This window comes from Lynx rufus, unplaced genomic scaffold, assembly GCF_022079265.1.
Source record: "Lynx rufus isolate CCGP_SWC_20201006 ecotype Redwood Valley unplaced genomic scaffold, mLynRuf1.p SCAF_18, whole genome shotgun sequence".
NCBI classification, from domain to species: Eukaryota; Metazoa; Chordata; class Mammalia; order Carnivora; family Felidae; genus Lynx; species Lynx rufus.
The window spans coordinates 16,976,004-16,993,498 of NW_025814832.1; the positions used below are offsets into that span (position 1 = coordinate 16,976,004).

A 17,495-nucleotide genomic window follows, 5' to 3' on the forward strand; every position below is an offset into this window, starting at 1 on the left:
CTGTGTGTGTGTGTGCGCGCGCGCATGTATGCAGGTTCCTCTCTGCTAGACCTCTAGGCATGTTGACAGCTTAAAATATGTCCCCCACCCTCACATTTCTTCTCTGTATTTGCTCCTCCAGTTTGGGGACACTAGCTTCTGCCAAGGAGCTAATTAAGGAAGAAGACTAAGGATTTTGTAATTCAATGTCTATGACTATACTGCCAACCAATTCTTTTCTATTCCACAAACATATTGAGAATTTACTAAGGGTCTAAAGCCAGCAAGGAGTTTTAAAAGATACTGAGCCTGGGTGGCTCAGTCGGTTGAGCATTTGACTCCTGATTTCAGCTCAGGTCATCATCCTAGGGTCATGGGATCCAGCCCCACATCAGGCGCTGTGCTGACCACGGAGCCTCTCTCTCTCTCTCTCTTCCTTGCTCACACACACTCTCTCTCTAAAATAAAAAAAGCTGGCACAAAAAAGAGACACTCATATCAATGGAACAGAATAGAGAACCCAGAAATGGACCCACAAACGTATGGCCAACTAATGTTTGACAAAGTAGGAAAGAATATCCAATGGAATAAAGACAGTCTCTTCAGCAAACGGTGCTGGGAAAACTGGACAGCAACATGCAGAAGAATGAACCTGGACCACTTTCTTACACCATTCACAAAAATAAACTCAAAATGGATGAAAGACCTCAATATAAGACAGGAAGCCATCAAAATCCTCGAGGAGAAAGCAGGCAAAAACCTCTTTGACCTCGGCTGCAGCATCTCCTTACTCCACACGTCTACAGAGGCAAGGGAAACAAAAGCAAAAATGAACTATTGGGACCTCATCAAAATAAAAAGCTTCTGCACAGTGAAGGAAACGATCAGCAAAACTAAAAGGCAACCAATGGAATGGGAGAAGATATTTGCAAATGACATATCAGATAAAGGGTTAGTGTCTAAAATCTAGAGAACTTTTAAAGTCAACACCCAAAAAATAATTAATCCAGTGAAGAAATGGGCAAAAGACATGAATAGACATTTCTCCAAAGAAGACATCCAGATGGCCAACTGACACATGAAAAAATGCTCCACATCACTCATCATCAGAGAAATACAAATTAAAATCACAATGAGATACCACCCCACACCTGTCAGAATGGCTAAAATTAACAACTCAGGCAACAACAGAGGTTGGCGAGGATGCGGAGAAAGAGGATCTCTTTTGTACTGCTGGTGGGAATGAAAACTGGCGCAGCCACTCTGGAAAACAGTATAGAGGTTCCTCAAAAAACTAAAAATAGAACTACCCTATGACCCAGCAATTGCACTACTAGGTATTTATCCAAGGGATACAGGTGTGCTGTTTCGAAGGGGCACATGCACCCCAATGCTTATAGTAGCGCTAGCGACAATAGCAAAAATATAGAAAGAGCCCATATGTCCATCGACTGATGAATGGATAAAGAAAATGTGATGTATGTATATGTGTGTGTATATTATATGTGTGTCCATATATAGACACACATATAATATACACACACATATACATACATATATACGTATACAATGAAGTATTACTTGGCAAGCCAAAAGAATGAAATCTTGCCATTTGCAACTACATGGAAGGAACTGGAGGGTATTATGCTAAGCGAAATATCATATGACTTCACTCATATGAGGAATTTAAGATGCAAAACAGATGAACGTAAGGGAAGGGAAACAAAAATAATACAAAAACAGGGAGAGGGACAAAACATAAGAGACTCTTTTTTTTTTTTTTTTTTTTTTAATTTTTTTTTTTCAACGTTTATTTATTTTTGGGACAGAGAGAGACAGAGCATGAACGGGGGAGGGGCAGAGAGAGAGGGAGACACAGAATCGGAAACAGGCTCCAGGCTCCGAGCCATCAGCCCAGAGCCCGACGCGGGGCTCAAACTCACGGACGGCGAGATCGTGACCTGGCTGAAGTCGGACGCTTAACCGACTGCGCCACCCAGGCGCCCCCATAAGAGACTCTTAAATATAGAAAACAAACAGAGGGTTGCTGGAAGGGTTGCAGAAGGGGGATGGGCTAAATGGGTAAGGGGCTTAAGGAATCTACTCCTGAAATCATTGTTGCACCATATGCTAACTAACTTGGATGTAAACAATAAATTTAAAATAAAATAATAAAATAAAATAAAATAAAATAAAATAAAATAAAATAAAAGGGTGCCTGGATGGCTCAGTCATTAAGCATCTGACTTCAGCTCAGGTCATGATCTCACAGTTGGTGAGTTTGAGCCCCACGTCGGATGTGCACGAGCCCCGCTTTGGGAGAGCTCCAGACCTGCTTTGGGTAAAAACATGAGCCCCAGGTGAGCCCCGCTTCTCTCTCTGCCCCTCACTCATTTGCCCCCCGCAAAAGAAAAGTAAATAAATAAAATAAAATAAAAATTAAAAAACAACAACAAATGAGTAAAACAACGCCTGCCCTCAAAGAGAACAGTTGGGCTTAGTTTGGATGATTCCTAATTCCCAGATCTATAGGTAAGGCTTGTACCACTGACATGTGCCAACAAAGTACCAAGGACTACAACTTGCACATTTGAATGTGTCATTCCTTTGCTTGAGAACCTTCAATAGTTCCTAAGGCTAAGCATCTCAAAGTATGCTTCAAGTAACCTCAGTTCTGCAGGATTTTACTCTAGGTATTAGAGAAGAAAAAGTGGTTCTTCAGTTAAGTATCTTTAAGGCTATGCAAAACAGAAAAAAATATTTTTTTTTTCCCTGCAGGACTTCTCAGAGTCTCTAACATGCCTATGAAACCTTGAAGAGGTGGAGTCAGTATTTAGCACCTCCAAAACTTATTTGACTCTGGAGCCCTCCGTGTGGCACCTCACGGTGATACCTCATAGGACTCGTATCCTTCAGAGCACACCCTGGGAAACGCAGGCACACCAGGCCCTCCGGGACCTAGCTGTCATCCACCTCCCCTGCTTAACTATCAAGCGTGTGCCTTAAGTTTCCTCACATACAGAATCGTCTGCAATTCTCCAATGTGTCCCATTCCCTGCTTGATCTAGTCCAGGGACTGACAAAATTTTTCTGTAAAGGAACAACCAGTAAACATTTTTTTGCTCTGCAGGCCAGCTGACCTCTGTTGCAACTACTCCACTCTGTTGTGGCATCCTCCGAGCAGCCACAGACAATATGTCAATCAATGGGCGTGACCGTGTCCCAATAAAAAACTTATGGGTGGCAGGACAGACTCAACTTGTAGGCTGTAGTTTGCCAACCTCTGATGTCCAACAGGACTTTCTGCAATGATGGAAATATTCCGTATCTATGTGGTCCCAAACAAGTCAATAGCCACGTGTGGCGACTGGAACACTTGAAATGTAGATGGTGCAACTGAAAGATTAAAATTTTTATTGTATTTTAATTAATTTAAATTTAGTTGCATACGGCTACGGCTACCATCTTGAACTGTGTAGATCTTGAGAAAGACACAGAACACGTCTGTGCATCTTTCCTAAAACTTTGCACCTACTACCTAGCAAAGAGTTCATAACTGTTCATGCAAATTAACAGTATTTTTCTCTCAAAAAAGGAGTAACGTCTGGGGCACCTGGATGGCTCACTCAGCTAACTGTCTGACTCTTAATTTCGGCTCAGGTCATAATCTCAGGGTTCGTGAGATTGAGCCCCTGTGTCCAGCTCTGCACTGACAGTGCAGAACTTGCTTGGGATTCTGTTTTCCTCTCTCTCTCTCCAAATAAATAAATAAACATTGTTTAAAAAAAAAAAGGAGTACTTCTGGGATGGAAGGGTGGAACTTAAGTGGATCTGAAAGTCTGAAAGGAGGGATCTGGGCAGGAAGGTTTCTTCCTTCCTTCCTTCCTTCCTTCCCTCCCTCTCTCCTTTCTTTCTTTCTTTACTTTTTTCTTTCTTTCTTATTTTGAGAGAGAGAGAAAGAACCAGTGGGGAAGGGGTAGAGAGAGAGGGAGACAGAGGATCCAAAGCGGGCTCTGTGCTGAGCACAGAGAGCTCGATGCTAGGCTCGAGCTCACAAACTGTGAGATCATGACCTGAGCCTAAGTCAGACACTTAACCGACTAAGCTACCCAGGAGTCCCTGGCAAGAAGATTTCTAAGGGGAAGCTGGTCACAGCAAGGTGAAAAAAGGTAGATTTTGGATAGGATGAATAGCACTTGCGAAGCCATGAGACTAAACTTCCTGGTCTTGTGTAAATAGGTGAGTGCATAGATTCTGGAGCCTGCTGCCTAGAGGTGAATACTGACTTCAGCTGTGTGACTTTACGAAAATTGCTTAACCTCTCTGAATCTCAGTTTCATCATCTCCAAAACTGTGATAATAACAGCATCCATCCATGGAGCTGTCATATGTGTTTGCATAACACATTCAAGTGTTGAGCGCTGTTAGGAAAATGATGAGACCGCAGAAAGCAGCGTGTGATTCTAAGTGAGATGGTGAGCTTCATGTCTCTGATCAAGGCTTCTGCAGTGTCATGATGTCCTACAAGGTCCACCCAGGAAGGAAAAACAAATAGCAGCCCTTCTCCTGATGCTAACTCAAGAGCTCCATTTCAGTCCTAGGTAATGCCAAGAATAAAGGCAAAAAATACCATTCCAAGTAGTATCAGAATATCTCGAATCCATTAGGGACACAGCTCTGTGACAAACCACATCCTTACCTTTCAGGGAAAAAAATATTACTTTTTATAAATTACTATTTTTTTTTAATGTTTATTTATTTATTTGGAGAGACAGAGCATGAGCGGAGGATGGACAGAGAGCGAGGGAGACACAGAATCTGAAGCAGGCTCCAGGCTCTGAGCTGTCAGCACACAGCCTGATATGGGGCTGGAGCCCGTGAACCATGAGACCATGAACCGAGCCGAAGTTGGACGCTTAACTGACTGAGCCACCCAGGTCCCCATACAAATTACTATTTTTAAAAACTGAGGCATAATCACACATCAGAAATCAGAAATCAGGGTCGTGGGTTCAAGCTCCACACTGAGTTCCATGCTGAGTGTGGAGCCTACTTAAAACAAAACCCAGAAATTTTGGTAAATGCAAACACCCATGTAACAACCACCGCAGTGAAGACATAGAACACAGGCAGCCTAGAAAGTTCCTTAGTGTCCCTTTCCAGCTTATTCCCTTCCCTCCTCCAGAGGGTAACTTCTCTTCTAATTTCTAACTTTGTGGTTTGGTCTTGCCTGTGAAGTTACCTTTTGTTAGGTTAGAGTAGTTCTCAACCAGGGACATCTGGAGGTGTTTTTGTGCATCACACTGGGGTGGGTAGACTGGCATCTAACAGGTAGAGATGCTAACATCCAACAATACACAGGACAGCCCCCACAACAAAGAAATACGTGGCTTAAAATGTCAGTAGCCCTGAGATTTAGAAATCCTGTGTTAGAGTGAACCCCACCAAGGTGACTGTTTCAGGTGTCGGAAGCCACACCCCAGATGTCTGCATCATAAACAACTCTTATCTGTACTCCCGAAGAGGACACTCAGGTTATGAAACTACATACCTGAGCTACAGGACCTGATGGAAACTCTGTCTCACCACCAATATGAGCAACACACAGGAATTTCACCCCAAACCCTCATGCTAGTGGTGGGGAACAAATGACCAACAGAACTGGGTGTGCATCCCGATCAGGCCACTCATGCTGTGTGTCAGAAAGCAAATTCCATCTCCTCTCTGAGTGTTTAGAAGGTCTTCAGCTGTAAAATTTGATTCTTTTGTTGTAAGAGTCAAATAAGAGAATTCAGTCTGGCCGGCAGAGGTCCATGGTAGGAGCTCCGTAAATGAGTTCTCATCCTCAAACTTCTCAGACACTCCTGGAGCAAATACTTTCTGGGTTGACATCTCTAATGACCCAGAAAATTCTGTTGCCTTGTTCCCTGATCTGGACAACACAGCCCAAAGTCCCAGGGAAGAATAGAGAATGGGAAAGAAGAAATGAAAATTCCGTACTTACTTATAGGGGAGATCCATGAGTCACCCAAAGCAACGCCAGCAAAGTTGCACTGGATGGTCCCTTGCTGAACAGCCTGAAAGAAGAGAAGTCAACATCCTTGCCAAGGGAACCCAATGACCTCCATCCCTTCCTCAGTAGGAGGGGGCCAAGCCTTTATGCACCACCTTTGCCAAGCACAGAAAACTTTTGCCCATCCTTTCCAAGATCCCTTGGGTATCCAAAGACCTCAGATACCCACTAGAGAGTGAGGGTAACTCTTTCCTGCTGCCATATGCAAAGTGAGGAAGAACTGTTTGGGCATCTCTCTACCGGGTGTTGTTTTTTTTTTTTAAGATTTTTTTCTTAATATGTATTTATTTATTTTTGAGAGAGAACGAGCAGGCCCCACACTGTCAGTGCAGAGCCCGATGTGAGGCTCGAACCCACGAACCGTGAGATCATGACCTGAGCCAAAATCTAGAGTTGGATGTTCCACCAACTGAGCCACCCAGGCGCCTCCCTCTACTGTTGTTGAAAGAGTGTTTGCAGGATGTGTGTGGGGTCTGGTACAGCCCTTTTCTTTCAGATGGTCACTAGCACCCTTTCCCCCAAGGTCTGTGATTCCTCACAAGGTGCTGGGGGTGGAGGGGTGGGAGGCTTGGGGACAACAATCACTGACCACAGGGCAGTCACTGCGGGGGTGGCAGGCCTCCTCAGGAGATCCTAAAGGGTGGGATGGATGCCTCAGGACTATACTATCATTTGTATAAAAATGAGAAAAAAGAATATACAGTGGACCCTTGATAATAGGTTTGAACTGCACCGGTCCACTCATATGCAGGTTTTTCCCAACAACTACAATAAAGTACTATAAATGTATTTTCTCTTCCTTACGATTTCTTAGTAGCAGTTTCTTTCCTAGCTTAGTTTATTGTAAGAATATAGTATAGAATACACGTAATATATGAACGATGTGAATCAACTGCTGAGGTTCTCAGTCAGGCTTGTGGTCAATAGTAGGCTGTGGGTAGTTAAGTTTTGAGACAGCCAAAAGTTATATGTGGATTTTCCATCACATGACTTACTTCTATAGAGAAACTGAATCACTATGTTGCACATCTGAAACTAATATAACATTGTCTCAAACAAAAAAACTTTTTTTGCTTAAAAAAGTTGTATGTGGGGGCTCCTGGGTGGCTCAACCAGTTAAGCATCTTACTTTGACACAGGTCATGATCTCACAGTTCGTGGGTTCAAGCCCCACATCGGGCTCTGTGCTGACAACTCAGAGCCTGGGAGCCTGCTTCAGACTGTGTCTCCCTCTCTCTCTGCCTGCCCCCCCAAAAATAAATAAACATTAAAAATTTTTTTTAATTAAAAAAAAAATAAAAAGGTATATGTGAAAAACAAACAAGCAAACAAAGTTGTATGTGGATTTTTGAATGAGCAGGTGATGGCTCCTGACCCCCATGTTGTTCAGGGTTAACTGTATGTGAATTAGCTTACGTAGGCACAACACCTCTGGAAAGCTACAGAAGCTACTAATAACAGAGGCTGCTTTAGGCGAGAGGGGGAGGCAAGGGTGAGATTTTTTCCAGTATCTTTTACATGTTTTGAATTTTGAATTAGTGCATGCACAAACTATTCAGAGATCTAAAATAAGAACACAGTGACCATCCTGACTTTGAATGTTAGTAATTACAGAGAAAGAATTATGCATTTATCTGGTTTTCCATAAGGAATTTACTTCATAAGTCACCTAAATAGCCCAGGTGATGGGGGAAAGTTCCAGTTTATAGAATACCAGCTAATGGATGTGAACAAAAAGACAGGAGGAGAAAACCATCATTTTGTAACTCCTAACGATATTACTGACTCACATGAGAATCCAAAATGGATGTAAAACTATTAGGTGAAAGATGGATGAAGAATTAGACATCCATATAGTGTGAAGATAACACCACTCAGGTAACTTTCTATGCAGGCGGAAGGTGAAAGAGTCCAGTGGAAAAATCAGACTAGATTTAGATATTATGTCCTTTCTGATTTGAAGCAAAATGAAGTGCACAGGGGCGCTTGGGTGGCTCAGTTGGTTAAGCATCCGACTCTTTTTTTTTTTTATTTAAAAATAAAATTTTTTTTTAATGTTTATTTATTTTTGACAGAGAGAGAGAGACAGAACATGAGCAGAGGAGAGGCAGACAGAGAGGGAGACACAGAATCCAAAACAGGCTCCAGGCTCTGAGCTGTCACCACAGAGCCTGACGCGGGGCTCGAACTCACAGACTGTGAGATCGTGACCTGAGCCGAAGTTGGTCACTCAAACAACTGAGCCACCCAGGTGCCCCCCTTTTTTATTTATTTAAATTTTTTTTAATGTTTGTTTATTTTTGACAGAGAAAGAGAGACAGAACATGAGCAGGGGAGAGGCAGAGAGAGAGGGAGAAGCATCCGACTCTTAATTTCGACTCAGGTCACGATCCCAGGGTCAGGGGATTGAGCCCTGCATGGGGCTTGTGCTGAGAGTGGAGCCTGCTTAAGATCTTCTCTCTCCCTCTCCCTCTGTCCTTCACCCACTCACGCTATGTCTCTCAAATAAATAAATAAGTAAATAAATAAAATATTTGTTAAAAGTGAAGTACACATCACATATATCAGAGAGTGGCAATTTTTTCTAGAAAGGGCCAGCATTTAAAATATTATAGGGTTTGGGGCGCCTGGGTGGCGCAGTCGGTTAAGCATCCGACTTCAGCCAGGTCACGATCTCGCGGTCCATGAGTTCGAGCCCCGCGTCGGGCTCTGGGCTGATGGCTCAGAGCCTGGAGCCTGCTTCCGATTCTGTGTCTCCCTCTCTCTCTGCCCCTCCCCCGTTCATGCTCTGTCTCTCTCTGTCCCAAAAATAAATAAAAACGTTGAAAAAAATTTAAAAAAAAAATAAAATATTATAGGGTTTGTAGACCAAACAGCCTGTGTTGCAATTACTCAGTTCTACCACTGTATCGCTAGAGCAGCTACAGGTAATATGTAAACAAATTAACAATTCTAATAAAACTTTATTTGTGGGCATTGAAATTTGAGTTTCATGTAATTTTCACGCATCATGATATATTACTTTGCTTTTAAACCCTGCCGTTGCACCACCACCACTTGAAAATGTAAAAGCCCTTCTTAGCTCACAGGTCATATAAAATCAGGTGGTGGCAGGGCCTGGGTGGCTCAGTCGGTTGAGCGCCCGACTTTGGCTCAGGTCATGATCTCTTGGTTCGTGAGTTCGAGCCCTGCATTGGGCTCTCTGCTGTGAGTGCAGAGCCTGCTTCAAACCTTATGTCCCCGTCTCTCTGCTCCTTCCCAACTTGTACATGCATGCGTGTGCTCTCTCTCTTTCTCAAAAAATAAACATTAAAAAAAAAAAAAAGAAGCTCATACAAGCTCACTGTAAGCAAACTTAAACACCACAGGAGACAGGAGAAAATGTGGAAAAACTTTCCCCTCTGTCCCACATGCACCCCCTCCACTCACCAGTTCACCACAGTTAAGATGTTAAATACGCTTCTCAGCCCTTTCTTTGCTTTCACAAGCTTACACACACACACACACACACACACACACACACACACACACGTATATAGAGATGCATGCATTCTTTATGATGGTTGCCCCATCATGGAAGGATACATCTATTTTGTTTAAGTAATCCTCTACAGATAGCCACTGACTTTGTTTTCAGTTGACAGACATTGTAAGCAATAGCGTATTAAACATTCTCAACACACAAACATGTGTTAAGAATTCCCACAGGACAGATTTCCGGAACTGAAATTACTGGCCAAAGGGCATATAGACTTTAAAAGTTGACAGATACTGCCAATCATTTCCATTGGGGAGCCTGGGTGCCTCAGTCAGTTGGGCATCCAACTTCGGTTCAGGTCATAATCTCACGGCTCATGGGTTCGAACCCCACATCAGGATCTGTGCTGACAGCTTAGAGCTCAGAGCCTCGAGCCTGCTTCGGATTCTGTCTCCCTCTCTCTGCCCTTCCCCTGCTCACACTCTGTCTCTTTCTCTCAAAAATAAAAAAACATTAAAAAATTTTTTTCTTAATAAAAAATAAATAAATAAATAAATAAAATGATTTACCATTTTAAAATGTTTTATTCATTTCCCTGACTTCTTAACCAAAACTGGGTATCACCAATCTTTTAAATATTTGTAAATCCCATAGATTTGGCTACTAATAAAAGTTGAGCATTTTCCATATGTTCACAGGCTGTTTGCATTTCTTCTATAAATTGTTTGTTTGCATTCTTTGCCAATTCGCAAAGAATACTGTCTTTCTTAGGATATTCTCTTTTTTTATGGAGTATCAATAAGAATACCTTTCCTATTATATAGATAGATTTTTTTTGGAGACAGAAAGAGAGTGTGCACAGGGGAGAGGGGCAGAAGGAGAGAGAGGGAGGGAGGGGAAGGGAGAGGGAGAGAGGGAGAGAGGGAGAGAGAGAGAGACAGAGAGAGAATCCCAAGCAGGCTCCACAGTTAGCGCAGAGCCTGATGTGGGGCTTGATACTGTGAACCACAAGATCACAGACCTGAGCCCACTAAGTGTCAGATGCTTAACCAAGTGAGCCATCCAGGCGCCCCTAGATTTTTTTATGTTTTGATTTTTTAATCTATCTACAACTGACGTTTTATGGAAGAAGAAATTCAATGTTACTGGTTTTCAAAGTGAGAGCCATTCGTTTCTGTGCCATTCATTGAATATTGTCTGTTGCCCAATGATTTGAAATGCCATGTTATCATTTGGTATGATTCTGCCACATGATCATATCCATGACACATACATGTTACTTACATACACACAGAAGTATATGTAAAATCTGTTTCCGGGTTCTTCACCCTGCTGCATTGAAGTCTGCTGCTAAGCTAGTACCACATTGTTTTACTGTTTTACTCACTGTAGCTTTCTTATAACTCGTTTCATATCCGTTAGGGCAACCTTCACTGTGTTCTTTGGAACTTTTCATGGTTATTATTAGAGATTTAACCTTACTCTGCATGTACAAGGTACCACAAGGTCCTATTCATAGTATATTCAATATCAGCTGATATAAAAAGGAACAGAATCAGTTTATCTGAAACGAAAACAAGAAAGACATCTTTCCTGTTACCTTATAAAGTTCTAGACCAATGCCAGCGGCCATTTTGCCTCCATAGGACTCCGAGAAAATGTAGAATGGAATCGTCTAGCAAGAAAAGGAATTTACACAGAATTAAATATCCCGAGTGCATTTTTTTACATAAATTAATTTCATATTTCTATTGCATGTAGTGGCCAGACAAAAATCTGCTTTTATTGGTCTTTCCCCCCCTTATCTGGTTAGAGTACCAGGCTCCAAGGTCATTCTTTCAAGCTTAAAACCACCTTGAGAGGGGCTCCTGGGTGGCGCAGTCGGTTAAGCGTCCGACTTCAGCCAGGTCACGATCTCGCGGTCCGTGAGTTCGAGCCCCGCCTCAGGCTCTGGGCTGATGGCTCGGAGCCTGGAGCCTGCTTCCGATTCTGTGTCTCCCTTTCTCTCTGCCCCTCCCCCGTTCATGCTCTGTCTCTCTCTGTCCCAAAAATAAATAAACGTTGAAAAAAAAAAAAAAAACAAAAAACCAACCACCTTGAGAGATGACAGAAACAGAAGGCCACAACCTGATCTCGGGTGCAGAAGGGTTGTCTCTGATAACAGCTGGACATTGAACTCTTGGGGAAATTGGGGAAATTTAAGTTTATTAGGATGGATGTAACAGTGGGACTGTGAGCGCTTTGCTTAGCTGACCCCAAGTTACAGCTTACCTGGAATTCTTTGTGGCAATCGAAGAAGGTCTTTAGGAGAATCATCATGTCTGACACCACCATGGCGAGGTCTTTGGCATACGCGTCACTCTTGTTCACATAACTAAACCCAGTGCCCACAGGGTTATCCACAAATAGGAGACTGGCCGACTGGAGCTACACGTCACATAGGAAAGTCAAGTGGCACCATCGGTCAGTCACCGTCTTTCCACTCTCTTCTATGAGCTCAACAAAACCCACACGCAAGGATATCAGTGTGCTTACAAGCCTACCGCTAAAAGGGATTTCAAAAAATTATAAACATAGGCTACTAAGGCGAAGAAAAGGAGAGGCAAGAAGGAAAGGTTAACATACACGGGGATCAAAACACATAAGCGGTCAGTTTTCACACAATACAGGGTCCTAAATGTAATACGTTAGCTCTGGTAGAACCACGCAGTCCAAGCAACAGCTGGAAGCAGTGAGGGTATGTCCAAGGTCTGAATACCACATATCAGTTTTCTTTAAGGTGAATCCAATTTCCACACCGGCCTGGCCTCCCGGTGCACTACAAGTACGGAAACTATCCTAATACCTCTTCCAAAGAGGCTCGGAGTTACAGAATCTCGATGTGAGTATGGTAAGCTAGGTGTGAATGAGCGGCCAAAGGAATGAAGTCCAAATCAAGAAACTGCCCGGGCCGGGGCCTGAAGGTAGAGTGTACTGGCTCGGATGTTGGAAATGTGGCAGGAGGTGGGCAGAGACCAGGTCATGCCCAGGAATCTGGATCTGGTCTTCTGGGAACTGAAAGACATTAAACTAAGGAGTGATTTGCATTGGAGAGGCACTCTGAAAGCAGCCCCTGGAGAGGATGGAAAAGGGATGAAGGCTATTAACAGCACTCGGGTATTCAACATAGAGTCACCACGTGACCCAGCAATTCCACTCGGAAACTGAAAATAGGAACGCAAAACAAATGTTTGTACACCAGTGTTCCTTGCACTGTTCATGAGCGCTAACAGGTAGAAACAACCCAAGTGTCCGTCACCGGATGAACAAACAGAATGTGGCATATCCATACGATGGCCTAGTATTCAGCCTTCAAAGAGGGAAGGAGTGGTATATCCTCCACGGATGAACCTTGTAAATGTTATGCTAAGTGAAAGAAGCCACACGCCCAAGGCCACATTCTGTATGACACCATTGTTACAAAACGGCTAACGCAGGCGAGTCTACAGAGACAAAGTTGATGGCACAAAAACAGACACATAGACCAATGGAATAGAATAGAAACCCCAGAACTAGACCCACAAACGTATGGCCAACTAATCTTTGACAAAGCAGGAAAGAGCACCCAACAGAGACAAAGTTGATTTGTGGCAAGTTGCCTAAGGAGAGATTGGTGGTTAACAGCTAAGGGGTATGAGGTTTTCTGGGATGGGAGGCTAGTGAAAATGGTCTGAAATTGAGTGTGGTAATGGTTGTAAAACTCTGAATATACGAAAAGCCATTGAATTGTATACTTTAAATGGGTGAATTATATGGTATGTGAATTGTATTTCAATAAAGCTATACTTTAAAAAATTCATTTTTAGGTAAAACTGATTGGATGAGGGGAGGGTGGGAGAGGGAGGGGCAGGGGAAGATGAGATGGCTCTCTGGTTTCTGGCTCAGGTATCTGATTGGATGGTGGTACCATTTACCACAAGGGACACATGAGAGTTGGCTGGTTTTGTGGGTGGATAGAGGGTCTTGTGTAATAATGAATATGGCCTGGGCTATGTCGAACCGGGCACGTACGAGAGACATCCACAAGGAGGCATCTCAGAGGCAAATGGAGAAATAGTTCTTGGGCAAAAAGTTCTGAGCCAGAGATGCTGACTTGGGGGGCATCACCTTCTATGTGTCATTAAATCAGTTGGAGAGGACAAGGCCGCCCAAAGAACACATAGAAGAGAATGTTACCTAGGACAGGGTACAGGAAACAATATCTAAGACATGGGAACGGCCAATAGTGTGGCAAAGAAATCCAATGAAAAGAATCCCATGAAGGATCTAAAGGGACTTTGGAATTGGGAAGCCAGCACACCCTTGGGGACAACAGCTCCAGCAGAGCTCTGGGGAGAGACTACAGCGGGTCAGGCTGGTGCTTCCCAACCTTGTCACGGCCACAGAGATAAGTGTACTGCATCCTAGAGCTAACGTGCACTGGGTTCCCTAGTAAGTACTCTCTCCTGCCCCCAGCACCCAGCCCCCAGGTGAGAAAGCTCTGGGCTAAGGCATAAATAGGAGGTAAAGACCAGGGGCCCCTGGGTGACTCAGTTGGTTAAACGTTCGACTTCAGCTCAGGTCATGATCTCGTGGTCTGTGGGTTCGAGGCCCGCACAGGGCTCTGTGCTGACAGCTTAGAGCCTGGAGCTTGCTTTGGATTCTGTGTCTCTGTCGCTCTCTGCCCCTCCCCTGCTTGTGCTCTGTCTCTCTGTCTCTCTCTCTCAAAAATAAATAAACATTAAAATTAAAAAAAAAATAGGAGGTAAAGACTAGACAGCAGTAAATACAGGCACACCTTGTTTTACTGCATTTTTTTCTTTAACAAATTAAAGGTTTGTAGGCAGCCCTGTGTTGAGCAAGTCTATAGACACCATTTTCCCAACAGCATCTCATCTGCTTGCTTCGTGTCTCTGTGTCACATTTTGGTAATTCTTGCAATATTTCAAACTGTTTCATTATTACTGTGCTTGTTACAGTGCTCTGTAACCAGTGATTAGGACTCACTGAAAGTTCAGATGATGGTTAGCTGTTTTTAGCAATAAAGTATTTTTAATTTAACGTACATAGTTTTACACGTTAACAGACCACGGTATAGTGTAAGCGTGACTTTTCTATGCCCTGGGAAATCGAAAAATTCATTTGACCACTTTACTGTAGGTCTGGAAACCAAACCCGCAACGTCTCCAAGGTATGCCTGTATAAAGAAATCTTTCAAGAAAAGGTAATAGCTGGAGGCGCTTGGTAGTAGGTTGGGAAAAACCTGTGCATGTCTGTAGCCCAGGGAACAGAGAGCCTACAGACAGCCTAAGGATGTAGAAAGGTACTAACTGTCCAAGTGGAATCTTTGAGAAAGGGACCCCAGCAGAGAGGGGCCTCGTGTTATTTTGAGATGGGCAGGAGGATAGTAAGGGGCAGGAAGGGGTAGAGAGGACAGGGGAAAGCCGGTCACAGGCAATGACTCTGTCCTCTTGGTGAGGCAGGGAGACTGGGCAGACAGGGAGGGAGCAGAGCAGCAGCACACAGCAGAGGGCGGCCACGAGCTCAGGCAAAGCCCACAACCAGGTTGTGGTTTTGCCCGCCAGTGTCTGGCACCCAGGAGCAGGGGCCGAGCAGGTGCACAGTGCGACTGATCCAAGGTTGGGGGTGGCTTGGCTCTTCGGGGAGAAGGATGAAGGAGCCAGGGGTTGAGCAGAGAGGGGTTAGGGTGGGACGTGAAACCAAGAGCGAGGGAGGGGGTGGAGACAGAACAAGAGAGACACCAAAAAGGTAGAGGACAAAGGCTCTGAAGTCTTGATGAAGTCAAGAAGCAGGGTAGGAGAGTGGAGAGGGGACAGGATTGGACGTCGTGGCCAGAGGGTGGGATCCTGCGGTCAGGTTGCAGAGATGGCCAAATAGGAAATGACAAGGTCCAGGGTGTCTGCTGGAATAGGCTTCGGCCGTCAAGTGGATGGAAAGGTCACCAACGTGGGAAGGGAAGAGAGCCAGGGGACGGACAAGCTGCCCCCAGAAATGGAAGAAGCTGGCTAGAGCGGAAGCCTAGGGACAAGTGCACAAGGCCCAGGACCCCTGGGGAAGATGATGGAGTGGGATTGCTTAATCTGTGACCCCACCCAGAATGGGGTAGGGCCAGGTGGGGCTCAGCCTTGGAGAGGCCACAGGGCAGTTTCAGTCAGGCTGTGCTCACTGTACCCAGGTAGTTCTTCGTGGTTTGAGATCACTGTCAAGGGGCCCAATTTCCTCAAAGTTTCCAAATCCAGTGCTGGAACCGCCCGGACCACCCTGTGGAAGAGAAAATAAACAACAAAATAAGCCCAGAGAAAACATTAGTCAAATCTTGGTCATTATAACAATGACCACATTCACTCTAAATGATTTATGATTTAGTGCTGGCTCGGTCAACATTCTACGAAAGACACAACTGACCTGGTGAACCAGGGGGTCTGTGCCGACAGAGCCCCTGGTAACTGCTGAAGTCTTTCTAAAGGGAAAAGACTCAGGGACACCTGTCTGGCTCAGTCAGTAGAGCATGCGACTCTTGACCTTGGGGTTGTGAGTTCAAGCCCCATGTTGGGTGTAAAGATTGCTTATAAATAAATAAATAAATAAATAAATAAATAAATAAATAAACACACCTGGCTTACGAGCCCCAAAAGGAATTTTCCTACCTCTGATCCTCTGAGATTGACTCCTGACCCGCCATGGGGCACGCTGGGCACTGACCTTCAAAACACCTTGGCCAACCCCTCTCATCTCCAAGATGAACAGTAAGGCCCAGGGAAGGGACATGGCAATTAGGGGTCCATTTTGCCAGGCCTGGACCTGGGGCCCTGTGACTCCTCACCCCACCACCTCTCCTCTGTCCCTGCAGACCAACAAGGGACGCAGACTGAAGGGCAGTTTGATCATGTGGATCCTGGGATATAATTTAGTAAATGTAGAAGTCCCAGGGCAGGAAGGACTCAATACTGTGTGCATCCAGGGCCAATGGCAGGGCAGGACTGTGAGCAGAGCTCAGTGCCGGGGCATTGTCAGTTGAGCATCCGACCTCAGCTCAGGTCATGATCTCACAGCTTATGAGTTCTAGCCCCGCCTTGGGGTCTGCGTTGACAGCTTGGAACCTGGAGCCTGCTTCGGATTCTGTGTCTCCCTCTCTCTTTGCCCTTTCCCCACTCATGCTCTCTCTCTCTCTCTCTCAAAAATAAATAAACATCGGGATGCCTGGATGGCTCAGTCAGTTAAGTGGCTGACTTCAGCTGAGGTCATGATCTCACGGTTCGTGAGTTTGAGCCCTGCATCGGGCTCTGTGCTGACAGCTCAGAGCCTGGAGCCTGCTTCGGATTCTGTGTCTCCCCCTCTCTCTGTCCCTCCCTGTTTGCACTCTCTCTCCCAAAAATAAATAAACACTTAAAAATAAATAAACAAACATTAAAAAAATAATAAAATAAAATAAAACGTTGGCAACTAATCCAGATAAAACAATAGGAAGGTTTTGCAACTTCTGAAATTCAATGGTTTTTAAATTCCTGAGAGCCCAGAAGGTGCCTGAGGGGCGAGCATGTGACAAAGGGAAGGCGGCCAGGGTAGGACCCGGCCTACACTCCAGCCCTTCTGCTTTCCACTTGGGCTCCGTATAGAAGCTTTCACTTGACGGTGGTAAGAGTCTTGCTGATGAAGAAAAAGTTGAAAAACCTTAAAATCCCTCAGATTAAAAAACAAAGCCCAGGGGCGCCTGGGTGGCGCAGTCGGTTAAGCGTCCGACTTCAGCCAGGTCACGATCTCGCGGTCCGGGAGTTCGAGCCCCGCGTCGGGCTCTGGGCTGATGGCTCAGAGCCTGGAGCCTGTTTCCGATTCTGTGTCTCCCTCTCTCTCTGCCCCTCCCCCGTTCATGCTCTCTCTCTGTCCCAAAAATAAATAAACGTTGAAAAAAAAAAATTAAAAAAAAAA

General features: G+C 44.6%; 1 protein-coding gene across 1 annotated transcript in view; it reads right to left on the reverse strand.

Annotated features, from left to right (window-relative positions):
- Positions 1 to 17,495, reverse strand: part of SCPEP1 (serine carboxypeptidase 1) — a 32,857-nt gene that overhangs the window by 10,334 nt on the left and 5,028 nt on the right. The window contains exons 3-6 of the mRNA XM_047080989.1: positions 15,741 to 15,830; positions 11,802 to 11,957; positions 11,131 to 11,205; positions 5,984 to 6,056 (exon numbers count right to left, since the gene is read on the reverse strand). Of these exons, the coding sequence (XP_046936945.1) occupies positions 5,984 to 6,056; positions 11,131 to 11,205; positions 11,802 to 11,957; positions 15,741 to 15,830 (394 nt within the window). The remainder of the gene's footprint in view (positions 1 to 5,983; positions 6,057 to 11,130; positions 11,206 to 11,801; positions 11,958 to 15,740; positions 15,831 to 17,495) is intronic.